At 35.9% G+C, this 23,352-nt stretch overlaps 1 protein-coding gene across 5 annotated transcripts in view; it reads right to left on the bottom strand.

Annotated features, from left to right (window-relative positions):
• Golm2 (golgi membrane protein 2) overlaps positions 1-23,352 on the bottom strand; it is a 138,489-nt gene that overhangs the window by 27,787 nt on the left and 87,350 nt on the right. For all 5 annotated transcript variants that reach the window (XM_004861727.2, XM_021241712.2, XM_021241714.2 and 2 more), the window contains exons 7-8: positions 9,901-9,999; positions 8,101-8,271 (exon numbers count right to left, since the gene is read on the bottom strand). In XM_004861727.2, coding sequence (XP_004861784.1) covers positions 8,101-8,271; positions 9,901-9,999 — 270 coding nt within the window. The remainder of the gene's footprint in view (positions 1-8,100; positions 8,272-9,900; positions 10,000-23,352) is intronic.

The raw sequence follows: 23,352 nt of genomic DNA, 5'->3' as shown, positions 1-23,352 counted from the left end.
TATGTGAAGGAAAATCATGTACTCTCTGATAGATTAGCTTGCTTCTCCAATGTTGTAGAGGAGAATGTTTAACCTCTGTTAATTAAGCGAATCCCTGAAGCTACACACAAAAGCACACCCGAGACACAGCTTGATCAACAATCACTCCCTACTGTATGAAATAACTGTTATTTCCTTGTTACTTTCAGTAGGGGGCTGACATTTGAAGTGAACTGGTTTTCAGTTTAAGCCATCTAAATACAGGAGATATTTCCCTCCTAACTTGCAAAAAGGTAGACCTCCCATAGGTTCTTGGTTTCAACTATTTTGAAGGATGTCTGAATATTTACTTGAAGTATCCTTCCAACTATATTTTATGTTATCATATAGCCGACATTCTACATTTTAGACAAACCCAAATATATCTTCTAAATATGGCAAAACACACCCAAAATATTCTAGCCATGTTCACATAATATGGTAATTCAAAATTAAATTTATAAAAACATGCACATTTTGTAAATATATCACTCTAAATATCTTAAGCTGTAAAACAAAATATTAAATTACAAATTACCCAAAATATTATAGTGACCACAATATAAAGTCTAAGCCCCACTCCATATCTAATAGTAAATGTTTTAAATAAAATTTTCAAATGGCTCTGATTGCATGTTACTTTGTACACAGACTCACATGCTTTTATATTTCAGAATATTTTAAAATGTCATTTGCTTCTTTTTTTGGTTCTCAGGATCGAATTCAGGACCTTGCCCTTGCGAGGCAGGCGCGGTGCCACTGGCTAAGATCCCTGGCCCTCATGTGCATTTGTTAATCTCTTTCACATACATTTTATCTCTACCTGAAGTAAAATTAGATGAAGATATGGACTGAGATTTTATTTGTTTTCTCTCCATGATGTAAAAGTAGTCAAGACAGAAAAACAGATTCCTGCTGGGCTTGGTGGCGCATGCTGTAATCCCAGTATTTAGGGAGGCTAAGGTAGGACTACAAGTTTGAGTCTCATTCAGGCAATTTAGGGAGGTCCCGTGAAGATTAAAAGGGGGGAGGGGATTGGGGATATAGCTTAGTGGTAGAGTGCCCCCTGGGTTTGATCCCTCAATGCCATTAAAAAAAAAAAAGATTCCTTTACCTGCTTAGACTAGCCCTCTTCCCACGTCACATTTTCCATTAATCAGCAAGGCCTCATCATGACAACACTACTTTGCCTCTAACATTTTCAATTTAGTATCATTTCTCTTAAGACCACAATCATTTCATTGATCTTTTTCAGTATCATTTCTCATTCTGATGTTTCTTAGTTGCTGAATTACACAGTTAATACTTCACTCTCAAGTTTAGCATAGCCTTACACTTTTCTATAGTGTCATGAATTCCAAAATACTGAGCCCCTGTCCTTGACCAACTAGAAGATCTTTCTCTATATTCTCATGCAGTAGAAAAAGGTCACAAACCCTAATGCCTATAGGCAGTGGACAAGTAATATGGATGTACTATGTCAGAAGGAGTTAGAAGAAACTGGACTGGACAAGCATCATTCTAAAGAAAAGTTATAATTAGTTCCAGTGATTGTGTCAAACATTCTGGTTTGCAAAAAGTTTCTGGTTTAATAGATTTCACATACTGAGAAATTTATGTGAAATCACCTGATTTTTTTAATGATTGGCAACAATTTTCAATTTTAAAAAATAATATTGTTTGGGTCCAAAAAATTAATGTTGGCTGGATATGTCCATGTGTCATCAGCTTTCTATTCTGCAAAAGATTACTTCTGCTACTTAACAAAATTTTGGGAACACTTAGATCTAACCTAAAAAAAAAAGATCAGGGCAAGGGATTTAGCTCAGTGGTGCCGCTGTCTGCCTCACAAGTGCAAGGTCCTGAGCCAGAGATTAAGCTCAGTGGTTCCAGTGCCTGCCTCTCAAGTGCAAGGTCCTGAGTTCAATCCCTGGTACCAAGAAAACAAACAAACAAAACAAAACTGAAAAGAAATTTGCTTGAAAGAAAAAAAGCTTTTTAAAACTTTAAGGTAAGTTTAATTTACTATGAAGCAATAGTTTTCAAACCCATAAGGTAGGGATAAAGACAAGATTTTGCAAAAATGTAAATTCTGGAGATAGGTTAAAAGCAGTAAAGAAATTTAATGTGTGAACAAAAACTCAGAAATAATACCAAAGGAGAATTAAAAAATTAAGAATCCTGAAATAAATGAGTATCAGTACTGAGAAAATAACTTGAATTACTACAAATTCCAAAGAGGTGAAATAATTAGAAAAAAAATTGAGTAGTATATTTGTGCTTAAATGGAAGATAGACCATTTTCTATAAAAGAGGACCAGGGATTTAGCTCAGTGGTTCCGGCGCCTGCCTTGCAAGCACAAGGACCCGAGTTCGATCCCTGATACCAAAAAAGAAAAAAAGAGAAAGAAGTGGAGGTTGTCCTAAGAGTCAAGATAGATATACTTGAATATATACAAGTATAAGCTTTTCACATCATATTCAGCAAAGCTGCAGGATACAAGATCAATACACAAAAAATCAGTCCTAATCAATGAACAATCAGAAAAAAATAATGAAATCTATTTGATTTATAAGAATATCAAAAGAATAAAATTTTTAGAAATACATTTAACCAAGAGTTTTAGAAAACTACAAAACATTGCTGAAAGAAATTAAAGATGATTTAAGTAAACAGAAAGACATCCCATATTCACAGATTTGGTGACATAGTTAATATTGCTACGATGGTAATTTTCCATAAATTGGTCTACACATTCAATAATATTCTTGTTAAAACTCTAATTGGATTTTTAGTAGAAAAACAGATCCTAAAAGTCACATGCAATTTCAAGAAATCGTAGATAGCTCAGTAACTTTATGAAGAAGAATAAAGTTGAGGCTGGGATTTAGCTCAGTGGTGCCATTGCCTGCCTCACAAGCACAAGGTCCTGAGTTTGATCCCCAGTACCAAAAAAAAAAAAAAGAAATAAAGTTGAATGACTCATATTTCTTAATTTACAAATAACATAATCCTTATGACTGATACCAACATAAGGATAAACATAAAGACCAATGGAAGATAAGTAATAAAACAGAAAGAAGTAAACTCATATGTCTGTGGTCAACTGATTTTTTGACAAAGATACCAAAATCACACAATGGAGAAAGAGGCGTTTTCTTTTTTTTTTTTGGTACCGGGGATCAAACTTGGGACCTTGCGCTTGCAAGGCAGGTGGTGGAACCACTGAGCTAAATCCCCAGCCCAAGAGGAGTTTTCTTATAAAAGGTACTTGGAGGCTGGGGATTTAGCTCAGTGGTTCCACTGCCTACCTCACAAGTGCAAGGTCCTGAGTTCAATCCTCAGTACCAAAAAAAAAAAAAAAAAAAGGTACTTGGGGCCTGGTGTGGTAACGCACACCTTTAATCCCAGCACTTGGGAGGCTGAGGCAGGAGAATCACCATGAGTTCGAGGGCAGCCCAGGCTATATAGAGAGTGAGTTCATGGCTAGCCTGAATTATATAGTGAGACCCTGTCTCAAAAAATGAAAAAAGGCCTGGGGATTTAGCTCAGTGGTTCCACCACCTGCCTCACAAGTGCAAGGACCCGAGCTTGATCCCTGGTACCAAAAAAAAAAGGTACTTGGATAAATGGATATGCATAATGAAAGGATGCAGTCAGACCCTTACCTCACACCACACAGAAAAATTAAAATGGATCCAAGACCTAAATATAAGAGTTAAACCTACAACATTCTTAGATGAAACCATGTCTGTGATTTTGGCAAAGGTTTCGTACATATGACCCAAAAGTATGAGTAACAAAAGAAAAGAAATAATCTGGACTTAATCAAAATTAAAAACTTTTTTGTATCAAAGGCCACTATTAAGAGTAAAAGACAATCCATAGAATGGGCAAACATATTTGCAAGTCAAGTATCTAATGTGGGTATAGTATCCAGTCTATGTAAAGAACTCTTACAACTCAACTGCAAAGCAAATAACAATTTAAAAATTGGGCAAAGGGGAACTGGCAAAGCTCAATGGTAGAACACATTCTTTGTGTGCACAAGGCCTTGGATTCAACCCCTAACACTACCAACAAAATGAACACACAAATAAATAAAAATATAAAAATTAGTATCTGGGATGAGGATGGAGCTCAGTGGTAGAGCTCTTGTTCCACACACACCCACACCCACACCCACACACACACACACACACACATAATTTTTTTTTAAATTTTGCTAAATTACCCAGTCTGGGCTTGAACCTGTGATCCTCTTGCCTTAGCCTCCCAGAGTGTTGGAATTATAGGCATGCCTCACCTAGCCCAGCTACAGTATGTGGTAAAAACTCTTGCCTAGCATGTGTCAAGCCCTGGGTTGATCTATATAGCTAGCATAAGAAAAAAAAAAAGCCAAAAGACTTGAATGAATATTTCTTTAAAGAGGATATACAAATGGCTAACAGGACACAAAAAGATGCTAGTATCATTAGTGATTAGGGAAATGTAAATCAAAAGCACAATAAGTTTGCCTAGGATGTGTGAGGCCCTGGATTTGATCCCCAGCATTGCAAAACAAGCAAACAAAAACCCTCAAAGAGATATTATTGCACAGAAAGAGAGGGAGGGGGGAAGGAAGGAAGGAAGGAAGGAAGGAAGGAAGGAAAAGAAAGGAGAAAGGAGTATATAGTTTTGGTGTGGATATGGAGAAATGTAAACTCTTGTATACTGCTGATAGAAACATAAAATGGTGCAGTTGTTGTGGAAAACCATTTGGCAATCCCTCAAAAAGCTAAACATAGAATTACCATATGACTCAGCAGTTCCATATCTAGGTATATAAGTAAAAGAAATAAAAATACGTGCCTAGCAAAGACCTGTACTGCTTGAATCTTTTTAGCAGCACCATCTATTCACAATAACCACATGTTCATCAACAAAGAAGTGGATAAACAAAATGTATCCATACAACTGAATATTATCTAGCTATAAAAAGGAATAAAATACTGATACATGCTACTCCATGGCTAAACCTTGAACATAGGCTAAGAAGCCAGACACTAAAGGCCACATATTTTGTGATTTTATTTATATGAAATATCCAGAATAGGTAAACCCATGGAGACAGAAAGTAGGTTAGTTGTTGCCAGGGCCTTTGGGCTGTAGAGAATGGGAGAGACTACTTAATAGATAGGGGGGTTTTCTTTTAGGGTGATGAGAAAGTTCTGGAACTAGACACGATAATGACTGCACAATATCATGTATACATTAAATGCCACTGAAATGTACACTTTGGTGAATCTTATTACCACAACAAAAGTTATTTTAATTAAGAAAAACCTTTTATATGACAAAACATACTATCAGGAAAGGCAACAGAAGAATAAAACTGTTATAAAAGTAATTTATAAGAAGTTATAAATTACTGTGGTAAAATTAAAATTATAAAATACTGTGGTATAAATTACAGTGGTTCTGCCACCTGCCTCACAAGTGCAAGGTCCCGAGTTTGAGCCCCAGTACCAAAACAAACAAACAAACAAACAAACCCAGAAGAAGTTAGTCCGAATTATTTAAAAAGATTCAATACAAATATATAGGACAAATTACAAAGTTCTCAGGCTAAGTGATCAAAACTTATGTACAGATTATATACCAGAAAATAACTATAATAAAATTTCTCACATAAAAAACATAGACTAGCTGGACACAGTGGGCTGTACCCACAGTCCCAGATACTAGGAGGCCAAGTCAGGAGGATCATCTGGGCCCAGCAGTTTGAGGCCAGCTTGGGCAACATAGCAAGACCCTCTATCAACAAAACAAAACAAACAAAAAACAAAAAAGATAAAATAAAAAATAAAGATACGCCACTAGAAAGTAAGTGCTTACTAAAACATCTTTAAATAAGCATTCTATTCCAAATGCCTTAATAAAAGATCAAAGTCAACATGGCCAGCCAGGTCTCAGAAAAATGGATAAACTTAAATACGTCTAATGATATTATGAGATTGTTCTAAAGAACACTCAGATAATATACTATATAACAGGCACTAAAAAAGCTAGTCAAGTATGTTGACTTAGTAATTTCATTCTTAGAACTATACTTTTATTTTTTTCTGTACCAGGCAACTTGAACCCAGAGCCTCAGAAGGCTAAGCAAGCACTCTACCATTCAGCCACATCCCTAACCCATTTTATTTTTATTTTGAGCAAGGTCTTGCTAAACTTCTCAGGCTGGCCTTGAATTTGCAGTATTCCTCAACCTCCCAAATAGCTGGGATTATAGCTATGCACCACAACATCAGCAGGACTACGCTTCTTGTTTTTTTCAGCAGTGGGAACTGAACTCGAGGCATTCATACTGAACAACATTCCAGCCCTTTTTTATTTTTTACTTTGAGACAGGGTGTTGCTAAATTGCCCAGACTGGGCTTTAATTTATAATCCTTCTGCCTCAGCCTCTCAAAGTACTAGGATTACAGGTGTGCACCACCACTCCTTGCTAGGACTATATTTTTAAAAGAACATCCAAAGTAGGAAGCATAGGAAATAATTCGAAAAAAGATAAGTCATGACAATTAAAAAGAGAAAATATAAAGTGATCTAGATAGTCAATAAGAGAGTAAAACTAAGTAAACTATTATTGCATGTGTGTATGTATATATTTAAAATTATAAGTAAATAACTAATAAATAAAACAGTATGTAAAAAAATAATGTTAAAGCAAATAAAAAATAGCACATGTATTGATTTCAATTCTATCATATTAATAATACATAGAAAAGAATTTAGAGTAAAAATTTAAAACTCAAGACTGTTTTCAATATAATTGTAAAGTGATAATTTCCCAGAAATTATTTTCAGTTATATTCTTTACCCCAAAATAGGTAGCCCCACAAAGTAAGACAACAATAAAAAAATGTTATAAGATAAATGTAAGTTTAAAAGACAATATTAAAAGACCAAAGTAAGATATTATTTTGTTAGTCTCTTACTACAAGTTTCTTGTTGAACTAAAAATTTCCAGGACAATTTCCCAACAGGATTTTGAAGGTTTTTTTGTTTTGTTTTGTTTTAGTTTTTTGTACTGGGGAACTGAACTCGGGACTTTGTGCTTGGCTGCACCACTGAGCTAAATCCTTGGCCCTGCCAACAGGATTTTGCAAAAAAGATTTATTTTTTTTGCTACATTTAAAAAGCTAGTCACATTCTTGCAAGTAAAAATATTTTCATGTAATACTTTAATCAAAATACCAAAAAGCAATATTCATATATATGTAGAAAAGTGATGAACTGTTAAAAAAATCCTGAATAAATTCACAAATACTAACATGTCCAGTTCTCAATCTATGTAAAAGTAACTGCCTACACACTGCTCTGAACAGCTGCTGCAATAGAGGCCATCATAAACACCAAAGACAAGCCAGAGCTGTCAGGTATTCTGTCTGTTCAGACTAAGACAGGAAGAAGCCATGGGAAGAAGGAGGAATGAAAGGCACCACTGAACGGAGCTAACTTTGCTGTTCTAAATTCTCTCTGCTACCAGAATTTCTTCTTATCCTTCCTGAGAATCCACCAACTAGACAGCTATGCCGATTAGCAGGGATTACCCACTGTCAAAATCAATACCTCTGAAATAATTAAGTACAATACTTTATTACACAATACTATGAATTTGTTCAATTGTTTCACTTTTCTCCAAACACTTAACTGAAGCAAGCTGCAAGTCAAAGGAAGAGGAGGCAGTACTGGGCCCACTCACTACTGCAGTTCCTCCTAGAATACTCCATTTTTGCAAACTTCTAGTCAAAGTTCCCCACTACCCTAAAAAAGTACATCTTTTCTAAAAAATTTTTAAATTAATAAGAAATAATAGCATTCTGAAAACATCAACTCACCTGAAATTTATTAACACCGGAGAACAGTGTTCTTTAAAGTAATCTATTTAAAACTTGAATTTTAACATCTCACTTTCTTTACACAAATTTCACTATACATTCATTATAGAGTATAACAATGAAGACCTTAATTTGCTCTTGTAAATAAACATAGTTAAAGAAATCTTTTTAGCAAATATTCATTAATTGACTTACTTTGCTTCAATTTGTGGAAATCACCAACTCTATCCTTGGTGGCTTGCTTTAGTATATCCATTTGAATTCTGGGTTCACTCTCCAAGTTTGAGCCAGGATTTAAATGCTGAAGAGGATTGGAAGGGTTCTGTTTTGAAGTACCTGGGTTACCATTGTGGTTTACATGTGAATCTATGGCATAAAAACATCAAATGAAAATAACTTTTTTTAAGGTACTATTAGGGATTGAACCCAGGGCTTTCAAACTGAGCTACAACCCCAGTCCTTTTTTTTTAATTTTTAGATTTTGTGCCAGGGTCTCAGTAAGTGATTAAGTTGCCCTAGCTGGGCTTGAACTTTTGATCTTCTAGCCCCTCCCTTCCTCACTGCTGCAGAACAGGTGTGCACCACCATGCCTGGCAGAATGTAATTCTTTTCATAAGACTTACTTTAGAAATGCTAAAAAAACACAGCTGTCTGAAATTGAGTGATCATGTGAGTTTTTTAAAGCTATAATTTCTTTTATTAAATCTTGTTACCAATATGCTATTAGCTGTGGGAAGTTTGCTAATCCTCATCAAGTGAGAATTGCCACGCTATTTTAAAAACTATTCACCAAAGAGATATACAGTAGAATTCAGAGATTAATATAGCAATGACATGTGATGGCATATGCCTGTAATTCCAGCTACTCAGAAGGCTGGGACAAGAAGACTACAAGTTCAAGGCCAGCCTGGGAAACACAACAAGGTCTTTAAAAAAAAAAGAGAGTAAATAGCAATTATACCCATGTCTTTACCTCCCTCCAAAGTCCATACTGCTCTAAGTCATCTTCTAAGTCATCTTCATCTAATAAAGACCAAGAACTGTTAATTCTGGATTCTTTCATAGCAGCAACTCCTTAACCTCTCTTTTCCTCACCCCTTTTTGACTTCATCCACGTCTTGATTTAGATCCTTATTATTATTAATTTTGGAATCAGAAACTTCCTGTGCCACTGATTTCTACATCTTTTCTTTCCATCATCTCCCCAAGAAGCTCCTTTCAAACATATCAACTCTCATATTAGAACATTTCTGTAAAATCAAACAGGTGTCCAGTATTAATCAAACACACTCATAAGTACAGGTTTAATGTAGGTTATTATAGCAGGTGTGTCTGTGAGACAACTAAACACATTTTGGAGGAAATAAGTCTATATAGTCTTGCAGAAATAAAAGAGAACACAGCTCAGAATGGCACAATAAATATTTATTTTGCTTTCAAGAAAAACTATAGTAACGCATTAAACAAAGTGCAGTTTTGGATGACTTCTCCCTCAGTTTTACCAGTCATTTGAAATACATAACATTAAAGAATAAATACTACCCTGGCATGATGGCACACTCCTGTAATGCCAGAACTCAGGAAGCTGAGACAGGAGGATTGCTACTAGTTTGAGGCCAGATTAGGCTACACAGTCAGTTCAAGGCAACCTGAACTACAAAGCGAGATGCTCTCACAAAAAAACAAAAAAGCAAACAAAAAAGCTATTTTACTACGCTGATAAATGACATATTTTAGCCACTATATGACAGTATATAAGCAAAACTGGGCACACTGGCTCACACCCATAAGCTCAGCACTGTGTGAGACTGAAGACTGCAAGTTCAAGCCTACCCTGGGCAACTTAGTGATACCCTTTCTCAAAATGAAAAAAGAGCTGGGAATGTAGCTCAGCATAAAGGTCCCAGATTTAATACCCAGTAACACAAAAAAACAAACACAAACATGACCAGTAAACTGGTTTTCAAGCATAATGCTATGAATAAGACTTCATACCTAGACCCAAATTTGGGGAGAGAGGTTGTCCAGTTGGAAGATGGGAGATTGTCTGATGATTTTCACGTTGAGAAACTAAAACAGGGGGCTTCCTTAGAGCTATAAGAAAAAAACACATCCACATTATTTCCACTGATACGATTTGTATAAACCAATATCATAGATCTATTTACTCTGTACTGATCGTATGATGCTCATTCTAATCTTGTAAACTTCGGAGTTGATATATTAACTAACTTACTTGTGGTTACTAATTGATAGATGGTACCATCCAACACAGATTTTGGTGATCAATAAATCTGACCAGAATTTAACAAGTTCTATGACAGTACAAACTCTGCCTTGTTGACTGCTGTATCCTTAAAACCCAGAATAGTGCCTAGTACATAACAGAAACTCAGCAGTGATTTGATAAATATATAATTAATCTTTTCAGATCCAGTGATTTCCAACAGTGAGACCTTTTCATACACGTGGTATAAATAAAAACTGACATTTAAAATAAAGCCTCAATATGACTACTCCAATAATTTGAGATTTTATTATGAAGATGGCAAATTTGTTTTGTGGAAAGTACTTACTAACAAAGAGATACATACCTTAGAGTAGAGACAGTATTCTCTCTTAAGAATTGAAGGCAACAGGGAAAAAGATGAGCTTTTACTCATTACCACTGACTCTACTATATCCTGAGCAGATGAACACAACAGAAAGGCAGAAAGCAAACAAAAAAACTACAGAGAAAGAAAACATCATCTACAATCTCTCTTTCCCTTCTACCACAACTTCGGATGCAATGTGAGATGGTGGCGATACCACATAAAGGAAGGGGTCACTGCTCAGGAGAGCTGCAAGGAGAGCCATTCAACCAGTATTAGACTGTGAAGTGAGCAGTAAATAAACCTTCACCGTTCTAAGCCACTGTAACTCGGAAGTGTAATCACAGTCTAATCAAGCCTAATTGGTATACCTGAGTTGTTTTTACAATCCTCAAACTTTATTTCAAAACAAAACAAAAGTTTATTTCAATTATTGTATTTTCATTTACTATTACATAGTTTCTAAACCTAAGTACCAAGAAGTGTGAAATTCATTCTAAGAGACAACATTACTCAAATTTACAGAAAGTTAGTGGTTTTGCCGCCCGCTGTGCAAGCGCAAAGACCGGAATTCGATCCCTGGTACAAAAAAAAAAAAAAAAAAAAAAAAAATTTACAGAAAGTTGAGGTTTTCTGTATCTAACTTTGTTCCCATTACCTTGTTCCTACTGTTAACTGCAATGTGTAACACACACTTTGGCACACAAAACAGCAAAATAACAATCAATTAAAATCTTAGAGGAATGGCACTTGGCAGGTTTAACAATACAATTTTTATTTGCTTACAGACTCAGAGGATATTAAGCATCGACAGAAAAACTCAGGAAGAGAAGTCAGTCATAACGTACAAATTTGCTGATCACACCTGGCCTCTCCATTATAAAATCAGAAGACAGGTGCCTCCAATACTAAACAAGTGATCATTCATATCCTTAGCTTTATATAATGCCTCCTACTCAAGAATCTGGTGACTATTTGAGGAAAAACTATGACTTAGTTATATAAAACACAGTTGGATTCCAAAGGGACTTTATAAAACACCCACATTGGTTCAGAAATTCCCTTGTAAACCTAATAGTTTTTTCTTACTGATTGATTGAGACTGGGTCTTGCTATACAGTTCAGCCTAGCCTTGAACTTGCTATGTAGCCCGGACAGGCCTCAAGCTGGTGATTCTCCTTTGTTAGTCTCCAGAGCAGTCAGGATTATTGGCATGTGCCGGCACACCTGGATTGACTTTTTTTCTATAGACATACAAGTATCTAATTTTTCCTCTATAATAATTAAGAAAAAAATCAGCTATCTTTGTATGCCAATATAGCTCAGTATCACCATTTTAATGAACATATAATACATATTATAGATATAACAAATTTAATGAATACCCTTGTATCTTTTATGTGGTTTCTAATTTGTCATTATAAACAATTTTATGATGTACATTCTTGTAATTACATGATAAAGTAAATTCTCAGACAAATTTAGAAAGTCAATAGCTATGCATACTTTTCAAATAAATTAAGAGAAACCAAGTAATAAATGTAAGTTCAAAGATAATAATAAGAGTATGGGGGAAAGTTAGATGTGGGAAAGACTACAAAAAAATCATAGCAATGATTTATGATATTAAAGCAGTTTTACCTTTGTCTTTTTTGTTAAGAACAACAACAACAAAATATATGTATATGTATGTGTGTGTCAACAGAGAACAGCATGCTGCTATCAGAAAATATGATCAGGTCGGGCATGGTGGCGCACACCTGTAATTCCAGCACTAGGGAGGCTGAGGCAGAGGGTTGCTGTGAGTTTGAGGTCGGCCTGAACTACATAGCAAGACCCTGTCTCAGAAAAACAAAAACAAAAGAGAAAATATGATAAATACCCAGGCTGCTATGGGCTGGGGATGTAGCTCAGTGATACAGTGCTTGCCTAGCATGCACAAGCCCCTGGATTTAATCCCTAGCACTATAACAAGAAAAACAATAAAAAACTACACTGATAAAATATACATTATTGATTAAGTCATCATTAAGGAAAAGTACCAAAGATAAAATAAGGATAAAATAACAAAACCCACTTATTACAGAGACAAAATGCAATATATCAATCACTAAAGTACACAGAGTTCTTTTCTTTGTGGTGTTGGGGAGCAAACCCAGGGCTTCCTGCATGCTAGGAAAGCTCTCTACCACTGAGCTATATCCCCAGCTCAAACACAGTTTTATCAGACTACTGTTTTTGGATTCATTTTTTTTTTTTTGGTGCCGGGAATCGAACTTGGGACCTTTTGCTTGTGAGGCAGGCGGTGGAACCACTGAGCTAAATCCTCGAACCTGTTTTTGCATTCTTTGTAAAAAAGAGCTATTAGTGTAGAAATTGGACCATTTGCAGAACACAGCCCTAAAAAGTTGAGACTCAGCAGTTAACAGAAGATCATGTTATTACACTACGAATCTGATATCCTTGTTGGGAAGACAACAGTAAGTTTAATTAAAAAGATACAATATATATATGACTTTAGTGAGTTCCTAATTCTTTTAAGCCTCAACTCTCACCTGAAAAATAAAGATAATGCCATTTACCCTGAACAAGCAATGTGGGGATTGAGAATACTTGCCTACGGATGATACAAGCCCAGTTAACAGAAAATGCCCAAAGGGCTGGGGATTTAGCTCAGTGGTGCCACACCTGCCTCGCAAGGACAAAGTCCTAAGTTTGATCCCCAGTGGGGGAGGGGGGGAAGCTCAATACATACTGCAGTGTCTAGAGTTGGCAAAGTAGTGTTTATCCTTAGAATAACTGATCCAAGATTCAGTTTAAGGGGAACCCCCCCCCCAGACAAACTTATTGGCCCTAATCAAATTATTGATCCCCCCTGATTATATAGTTAACTCACCCTAGGAGTCCTAAAAAAATTTACATAGATTTTGAAAGAATCATAAAAATTTGGTCAGCAAGTGACCATATTAAAGAAATCCCAGAAAGTGAAGACCAGAGCTGTGTGTCCCTGTAATTCAGGGAGAATCAGAACTTCAAAACCAGTACAGGCAACAGAGGCATCATAGTGAGATCCTATCTCAAATAAAACAAACCAAACAAAACAAAACATGCCCCTCCCAAAAAAACTCAAAGAAAGAGATGAATATTAATCATTCTGAAGCCTGAATGATTAATATTCATCTCCATTCTCCAAAAAATACATGTCCACAAAGACTTTTTTTGGTATGAACCCAGGACATGCTACCACTGAGCTACATCCCAAACACTCACTCTCTTTTCCTGTCTCCCTCCCTCGCTCTCTGTCTCTCTCTCCTTCTCTCTCTTTCTTAAATTTTGGGTCTCACTAAACTGCCCAGGCTGGCTTTGAACTTGGAATCTTCCTACCCAAGTTTCCAGAGTAGATGGGATTACAGGTATGCACCACTATGCCCCACTACAGAGACTGTTAAAACAATGTTCTCATATGACTGCTAAGACTTGGTCAATGAACTGAGGCGCCTTTAAACTTAGGCATTTATTTAATTTAAAAAGAACACCACAGACTTCCATTGCTAGCAATAATTGGACTTACTCCTCCACCCTAAAATTATTAATATGCAAATTAAATGAGGCAATTATTTGCAAGGATGAGACAATGAGAAGCACAAGTGTACAACCCTTGAAATAGGGGATATGTATGGAGGCTCAATTTGGGTGAGAAGAGGAGGCAGAAATCATCAGAATTTAGGCAGCTGAGGTATCTAGAATTTGTAGAACAGAACACTATAGTGGAAGGTGCTAAGTAGGGTAAAAAAGGGTGGAGATGTCTGCACAGGGATTTCCCTTTGTGTCTTTAAACTCAGGCTATGCACAGGGTGAGACTTCACAGGACTTGCTGAGGGCCACAAGCTGAGATGAAGTAACATGGCATGCAGCACTGGAGACACTGGATCTCTCCCTCAACCACAGCAGAGAAATTTCCATAAGCATCCAGAATTCGGACAAGATGTTATCAGCCTGTGCTTTGGGAATAGGAACCACACTCTAGACCTAAGGGTCAAGCCCTATGACTAAAAACAAAACAAAGCATAACACCAAAACATAAAAAAACCTGATAAAATCAAGAAGATCCTCCAGTAACTCAGGACACCAAGGCAGAGAGGATCACTTGAGACCAGAGTTCAAGATCAACCTGGCCAACATAGTGAGATCACATCTCAAAGAAAGAGAGAGAAAAAATAAAGGATGAAATAAAAATATTTTCAAATAAATGAAAGTTGAAAACATTTGTTTCCTGAAGCCAGGAATTTTAAAAAATGCTGAAGGAAGTTCTTAGGACTGAAAGGAAATGATAATCAAGACAGGAATTTAAATCTACAGAAAGGAATAATGAGGATCAAAAATGGTAAATATAGCCAGGTGTGGTGATGCGTGTCTGTAATCTCAGCATTTGGGAGGCTGAGGCAGGAGTATTGTTGCAAGATCAATGCCAGCCTAGGCTACATAGAGAATTCAAGGCCAGACTGAACTACGCAGTGAGATTCTTTCTCAAAAAACCAAACCAAAACCAAACCCAAAAAAATACCACTGAAAAGGTAAATATGTAGTAAATATAACAGACATCCAAACGTCCCCTTCATTTTTTAAAATTATTTTTTGAAAGCCTTCTCCATTGTTGGTGGGAGTGCAGACTGGTGCAACCACTGTGGAAATCCTTATGCAGATACCTCAAAGAACTAGGGCTAGAGGTCCCATTTGACCCAGCTATTCCCCTGCTGGGGATCTTCCTCAAAGAATTAAAAAGAATCATACCACAGTGATATATGTGCACCTATGTTTACAGCGGCACAGTTTGTAATAGCTAAGGTTTGGAAACACCTCAAGTGCCCATCAACTGGAGACTGGATAAAGAAGATGTGGTTTTTTAATAAAATGGAGTACTACTCAGCCATAAAGAAGGAAAAACTAGAGACATTTATAGCTAAATGGATGCACATTGAGGCCATACTCTTAAGGGAAATAAATAGGACACACATGTGTAAATACTGAATAGTTTCTCTAGTGTGAGAAACTGAGAGTGTAAATAAGGATGAAAATGATTAAAATGAATAACTGATAATTTGAAATAGAAAAAGGTCCAAAGGTGTAGGGGTGGTGGGAGGGGAAGGGGAAAGGGAAGAAAGGAAAGGAAAAATTATGTGACAGAAAAAAAAAAATGGAAACAAGTCTACGGAAATAAGGAAGGGTGGAGAGGGTGAAGGGCGCACAGGTAATGGGGAAGAAAATAAGAACTAAGATACATTGTGTACAGGTACAAACACCCAAAGACGAATGTAAATGTATACCTAAAATGTACCAATTAATATATATATATAAATAAATAAATTATTATTATTATTTTTTGGGGGGATACTGGGGATCGAACTCAGGTCCTTGCGCTTGCGCAGCAGGCAATGAAACCACTGAGCTAAATCCCCGGCCCCAAAAAATTATTTTTTGAGACAAGGTATCACTAAATCATTAAATTGCCCAGGCTGGGCTTCAATTTGTGATCTTCTTGCTTCAGCTTCCCAGAGTGATGAGGTTATATGGATATGCTTCCTACTGAGGACTATTTAAAGCAAAAACAATCATAAAAGTGCCAGGGTTTTAGCTGGGTGTGGTGGTACACACCTGTAATCCCAGCACTAATGAGGATGAAGTGGAAGGATTGCTGTGAGTTTGAGGCCAGCCTGGACTACAGAGTGAGAACCTGTCTCAAAACAAACACACAGCCACCCTGCCCAAAAAGCTAGGGTTTTTTTTTCTTTTTTTGGTACCAGGGATCGAACTTAGGACCTTGAACCTGCGAAGCAGGTGGCAGAATCACTGAGCTAAATCCCCGGCAAAAGCTAGGGTTTTAAGAGAAAAGTGAAATATATTATAGTAGCACACAGTATGAATCGAGGTAAATGGAGTTATATCTTTGTAATGATGTAACATTTTATACAAAGCGGTATTGTATTATTTCTAAAGAGACCATAAGTAAAGGGTGCACACTGTAATCCTCAGAATGATCAGTAGAACACAATACAGTACTTTAGAAGTATAGCTTTAAAAAGTGAGAGAAGGGCCGGGGATTTAGCTCAGAAGTGTCGCACCTGCCTCACAAGCGCAAAGGTCCTGACTTCAATCCACAGTACCAAAAAAAAAGTGAGAGAAATCAGCCCCAATTAAACCCTCAAACTCACCAAGCCCTAACAATCCTATTCTATTAGGATGGTATATCCTGGTTCAAGACCCTACTTTTATTTCTTTTTTCTCAAGTGTAGTTAATAGGGCCAGACTGGGTATTCTAGGCGTGTGGGCCATTATCAACCCTGCTGTTCTAGCATGCAAGCAGTCATGGGTGATACATAAACTAAGGAGCACTGGCTATGTTCAAATAAAATTTGGTTTGTTAAGAAAGATGACTAGACTGTAGTTGCCCACCCTCTATTTTTAGAAGATGATTAAGGGAAAAAATTAATTATAAGACTGATTTGTTAAAATTTTTAATATTTTTTTTTTGGCACCGGGGATCAAACTTGGGACCTTGTGCTTTAGAGGCAGTCGGCAGAACCACTGAGCTACATCCCCGGCCCTACATTTTTATAAATTTAATATTTTTTCCTCTAAGAGTGCTTTCAGGAAAAAATCTTAATTAAAAAATAAAAATGATTTTTCTCCTCTCAAATATTATGATTACTTCTCTTTAATTTTTAAAAACTTTGTATTTTGGGTTCACAGCAAAATTGAGGAGAAGGTACAGAGATTGGTCATCTACTCCCTAATCCTACACATCCACAGACTCTTCCCATTATCAACATTTCCCTCCACATTGGTACATTTGTTACCATCAGTGAACCTGTGCTAACACCTCATAATCACCCAATATCAATACTTTATATCATACTTTCTTGGTGTACTACAGGTTTAGACAAATGTGTAATGAATGACATATATCTATTTTTTCCCACTACTCTAAAAATCCTCTGTGCTTTGTGTATTTATTCATACCTCTTTCCTTAGGACCCATCTCTGCCAACCAGTGGGCCATATGATGTATATCTTCTTGGGTGAGGTTGTTCAGGGTTGCTTGTTTTTCTATTATTAAAAGGTTTTTGTATATTTTGGATAAGTTCATTATTAGTATGTCTTTTGCAAATATTATCTCCCTGTCTGTGAGATGTCTTTTTATTCTCTTGACACTGCTACACATAGACAGGTTTTTAAATCATAATGAAGCCCAGCTTACTGATTACTGCTTTCATGAAACATATCTTTGGTGTTCTGAGAAGTTATCAACACACCCTGAGTCATCTAGGTTTTCTCTGAGTTTTATATTTTTGCATTTTACATTTAAGTGCATTGTCTATTGTGAGTTAATTTTTTTGAATGGTGTAAGGTCTGTGCTTAGGACTGGGGGGTCACATGTGTTCTTCCACTACCATTTCTTGAAAAGATTATCTTTGTTCCTTTTTATAGCCCTTGATTCTTTGTCAAAGATCAGTTGACTGTATTTACATGGTTCTATCTCTGGAATCTCTGATTTATTCCACTGATCTAACTGGTTGTTTTTTTTTTTTTTTTTGCCAAGACTACACTGTCTTGATTATAGATTTACAGTTAAGTCTTGAAGTTAAATAGTTCCAGCTCTCGAGCTTTGTTTTTCTACTTCAATATATTGGGTTGGCTATTCTGGGTCTTATAATACATTATATAAAATCTAGAAACAGTTTGTTAATAGCTACAAAATAACTTGCTGGGATTTTGATCAGTGTATTCGGTCAGCTTTTGATTACTGGGACACAATACAAGACCCACAACTTAAAGGTGGAGAAGTTTAATTTGACTCTTGGAGAGGTTTAATTTGTTACATGGTTTCAGAGGGTTCAGTTGATGGCTGGCTGGCTCCAAGGCAGGTACATTATGGCAGAAGTGCATGGTGAAGCGAAGCTGTTCAGTTCAGGGTGGCAGGAAGCAGGTGTTCAGTTTAGAAAGTAGGAAAGGGGAACAAAACCAGTGAGGAAGTACCAAAGGACAAAACTCCATGGCTAACCTGAAACCAGAAGTGTGGTTTACTAATTCCTGGGTGGCTCTCAAGCCAATCGGAATGACAATCTAGTTTAACCGTCCCTATCAATTTAAGTTGGGAAGAACTGATATCTTCACAATATTGAGTCTTTCTACCTGGAATATCTTGAATATCTTGTTCCTCCTGTAGATACTGTATTTATTTTTTAAAATTTATATACAAGTATTTCACTTATGGGGTGCTAATGTAAATGATATCATGTATTCAATTTGAAATTCTGCAGACCAGCTTGAAACCATGCTGAGCAGGCTTTAAAATATTATTAAATTAGTGCTCACTTCAGCAGCACATATAATAAAATATTATTAAATTGGCTTATAATTTGGCTATTGATTAAATTGTGAGTCTGCCTGTGTGACTTGCTAGATGAGCCTTCGGCTGGCATACAGAAACAGAACTCCCTATGCCAATGGTCACATTGAGATCTCAATGACTGATGAGATTGTGATGTCTCTGATAGCAAGATGATACTCCAGCTGAGGATTTATGATTCTTGCGTAGCAAGAGCTTGTGGAGCTTGTGGTCTTAGCCAGGAAGAGCTAAAATCAGGTCCTGGCACCCTGTTTATGCAAACCTATTTGTCTCTTGTATTATTATTTTCTCTTTGTCTGGCTTATTCTTTCATCCTCTATTGTACCTTCACTTAGGTGGTCAGGTAGCCCTTGATAAAATTCTACTTGGTCATTGCTGGTACATAGGAAAATGATTGACTTTTGTACATTAACCTTATATGTTGCAACCTTTCTATAACTACTTATGAGTTTCTTTTTTTCTTGCTGAGAGTGTTAAAATTTTTTTTATTACTACACATTTATTAGTACATGAGCCATACATAGTGCTCACAATGATCATAGAGAATTTGTATATGTACATAATATATATTAATTTTTCTTTTTTTCCATTCCATTCTACTCCCCTCCCTTCAACTCATCTTCCCCTTCTCATTGACAGAAGCTTTGTTTCCATTTTTTCTTCCATTCTTTGTTTTTAAAGTAACTTTTCTTTCTTCCCTCTCCTACCCTCTCCTCATTCCCCTTCCCATTGGAACACACTCTTCCTATTTCACAATATCTATCCTCTAAACAATGTGGTATTTAAATGTGCATGTCTTATTTATTTCACTTAAAATTATAATCTGAAGTTGCATTTGTTTACCTACAAATGACTCAACTTTATCCTTCTTTATGTCACAGTAGTACTCCATTGAATGTAAATACATTTCTTTTATCAATTCATCTGTTGATGGGCATATGGACTGTTTTCAAGATTTAGCTATTATATTCTTCTTTTTTTTTGGTACTGGGGATTGAACTCAGGACCTTGAGCTTTCGAGGCAGGCAGTGGAACCACTGAGGTAAATTCCTGGCCCAAGATTTAGCTATTGTAAATTGTGCTGCTATAAACATGGGTATGCATATATCACTGTAGTATGCTTTTTAACTCTTTTGGGAAGATGCCTAGAAGGGGGATAGCTGGGTCAAATGGAACCTCTAGTTTTAGCTTCTTGAGGAATTTCCATACTGATTTCCATAGTTGTACCAGTTTACAATCCCAGCAACAGTCGGTTCTTTTTTTTTTTAACGGCCTTGTCAGCATTTGTTTTGGCTGATTTCTTGATGACAGCCATTCTTTCTTTTTTTTTTTCCCATTAAGTTTATTCGTACATTTTAGGTATACAATACAGTTACATTCATCATTGGGATCTTGTACCTTTACATGAGTATCTTGGTTCTTATTTTTTTCCCCTTCCCCTGCCCTCTCTTCCCTATTTGCAAAGTCTTTGTTTTCATTTTTTTCCTATTCTCATAGTTTTCCTTTCCCTTTTTTCCTTTCCCCTACCCCTCCCACTTCCCTTGCTCCTTTACACCTTTTCTTCCTATTACACAATATCAATTATACATTTTAAAATTACAATATCAAGATCTAGAAGACATTACCATAGATTTTACAGAATTTAAAAGGATATAGAAAGCATATTACGAAAATCTTTTTTGAAATAAATTTGACAACTTCTAAGAAGTACCTTGGAAGACAAATTAATGAAACTAACTCTGGAGGAAATATAAAATTTGAATAGCACCTATTAAAGAAAGTATATTCCTAGCTTGAAAACCTACCTATATGACAACAACAGGCTCATATACATTTTAACTGATAAATTATATCAAACATTTAAAGCAGAAAAAAGAAGGAACACTTCTCTCATTTTAGGAAATCAACACTGTGCTAATCCTAAAACTGGATAAAGATAATAGAAGAAAAAAGTATGAACATAGATAAAAATTTGTTTAACAAAACAAACTATTAGAAGTCAGATCTGGCAGGATGTAGGAAGTGGTTTTGTTATAGGGATGGCAGTGTTGGTTCAGCATTGGAAGATCCACCCCCAAAAATCATCACTTTAACAGAGGAAAGGAAAAAGCCATATGATCCTGTCAGTAGCTGGAGAAAAAGTATTGGACTAAATTCTACAGCTGTTCATGGTAAAAGCTATCAGGAGACTAGAAGTAGAACAGAACCTTCTTAACAGATCAAAGACATGTACTCCATACTTTCAGCAAAAATGCCTTATAAGAATGGCGAAGATACAATGCTTTCTCGCTAAAGTGGGGAACAAGGGCAGATATGCCTACTCTTCATCTGTCCATTAAACTTTGAAACCTAGGCCCAAACCAAAACAGTCTGGCAATAAAATGACACAATTAGCATAGGATTGACAAGGTAGAAGCAAAATCTTTATATGCAGATGAAATGATCATCTACAGAGAAAATACTAAGAAATCTCTAGGAGCCCCTAGAACTTGTATTTGAATTTAGAAGGATTAGAGAACACAAGGTATATATAAAAATCCAGGTCTCAGTATACTTGCTATAAACGAAGAATTGGATATTGAAATTTAAAAGTCACGTAGGAGTACAAGGGACCTAGAAAAGTAAAAAGTAAAAAAAAAAACAGTGTTGGAAGACATTTAGTAGCAAATTTTAAGACTTCCTCTAAAGCTATAGTAATCAAGGCAGTGTTGCTGTAAGGAAAAGACATATAGATCAATGGAATAAAACAGAGAATCTAGAAATAGAACCACACATATATGGTCCACTAAGTTTTGAAAGATTATTTAACATTAACATTTTATAGAACATAAACTCAATTCAAGAGCAGAGGGAAAGATAGTGTTTTCAGCAAATGGCACTAGAACACCTGGTATCTGTATTTTCATACATAAAAATAACTTGAAAGGATCTATGAACCTAAATACGAAAGACTAAAACTATAAAACTTTAAGAAGAAACTATAAAGGAAAATGTTTATGAATTTAGGGTAGGAAAGAATTTCCTAGGATATAAAAACCATGATGTATAAAAGAAAAAAAAATGATAAATGAGATTACATCAAAATTTAAAACTTTAAATGACATCATTAAGAAAATGAAAAGTAGTCCTTAAACAGACCATATTTAAAATGCATATAACCTATGACCAGAATACATAAAGAACTCTTACAGGTCATTAATAGACAATCCAATTAAAAAGTAGACACAAGAACATGATAAATAGCCAGTACAGCACAAGGAAAGGTGTGCAACACTAGAATCAGAAAAATACTAATCAGTACAATAACAAGACTGAATTATACACTCATTAGGAAGATCAAGTTAAAAGTTTTAAAAGAACAAATGTCAGCTTAGGTGTGAACCAGTTAGAACTTTCTAATACTGCTAATGTGAATGTAAAATGATAAAACCATTTTGGAAAACAATATAGAAATTTCTTGTATTACTGTTAAGAACCAACAGTCCTGTTCTTAAGTTTTTACTTGAGAGGAATGAAGACACATGTTCACAATAGATTTGTACCTACAAGTTGAGTATCCCTTATCTGAAATTCTTGGGACCAGAGTGTTTCAGATTTTCGTTTGAAATCCACTTGATCTGCAAAGAGGCTAGCTATTCCTGCTTTTTTTTTTTTGGTTCCTGTCACATGGAGTATTGATTTCCACCCTTTAACTTTCAGACTATGAGTTCCTTTTTGAATTAAATGTGTTTCTTGTATGCAGCGTATTGTTGGATCTTGCTTCTTGACCCATTCTGCCAGTCTATTTCTTTTGATTGGTGAATTGAGATGATTAACATTGATGGTTATAACTGATACATAGTGATTTATCATTGTCATGACTTTTTCTTTTTCTTGGATTCTCCCCCTTTGCGTTTAATTTCTTGTCATGCCAAATGTATTCATTCTGCTGGGTTTCCTGGGGTTGTGATCCTTGTTGTCTTTTCCTAGGATATGGTCTAAAATGTTCTGGAGTGCTGGTTTGGTATTCATGAAGTTCCTAAGGTGCTCTTTGTTATGAAAGTATCTTATTTCTCAATCAATTTTGAAAGATAATTTTGCAGGGTACATCAATCTGGGTTGGAAGCTGTTTTCTTTTAGGGCCTGAAATACAACACTCCAAGCTCTTCTTGCCTTGAGGGTTGGCATTGAGAAGTCTGTTGTGATTCTGATGGGCTTTCCTTAGTATGCGATTTGTTTCTTTTCTCTAAGTAGAACTTTGTTCTGTTGGGTTTCTGGAATCTTAACAATTGTATGCCTATGTGTAGGTTTTTTTTTGATCAAGGCTATTTGGAGTCCTATATGCCTCACTTATCTGTATGTCCAGTTCTTTTGCCCTAATTGGGAAGTTTTCTGCCATCACTTCTGTGAAGAGTTTTCTTATGTTATCTGCACTCTCTCCTGTTTCTTCATTGACTCCAATCAGTG

Source organism: Heterocephalus glaber, unplaced genomic scaffold (assembly GCF_053883595.1).
Source record: "Heterocephalus glaber isolate CG9 unplaced genomic scaffold, H.glaber_assembly_v1.0 deba00000809, whole genome shotgun sequence".
NCBI lineage: Eukaryota > Metazoa > Chordata > Mammalia > Rodentia > Bathyergidae > Heterocephalus > Heterocephalus glaber.
Note: the sequence above shows the minus strand (reverse complement) of the source record. Positions and strands in the feature narration are given on the sequence as shown.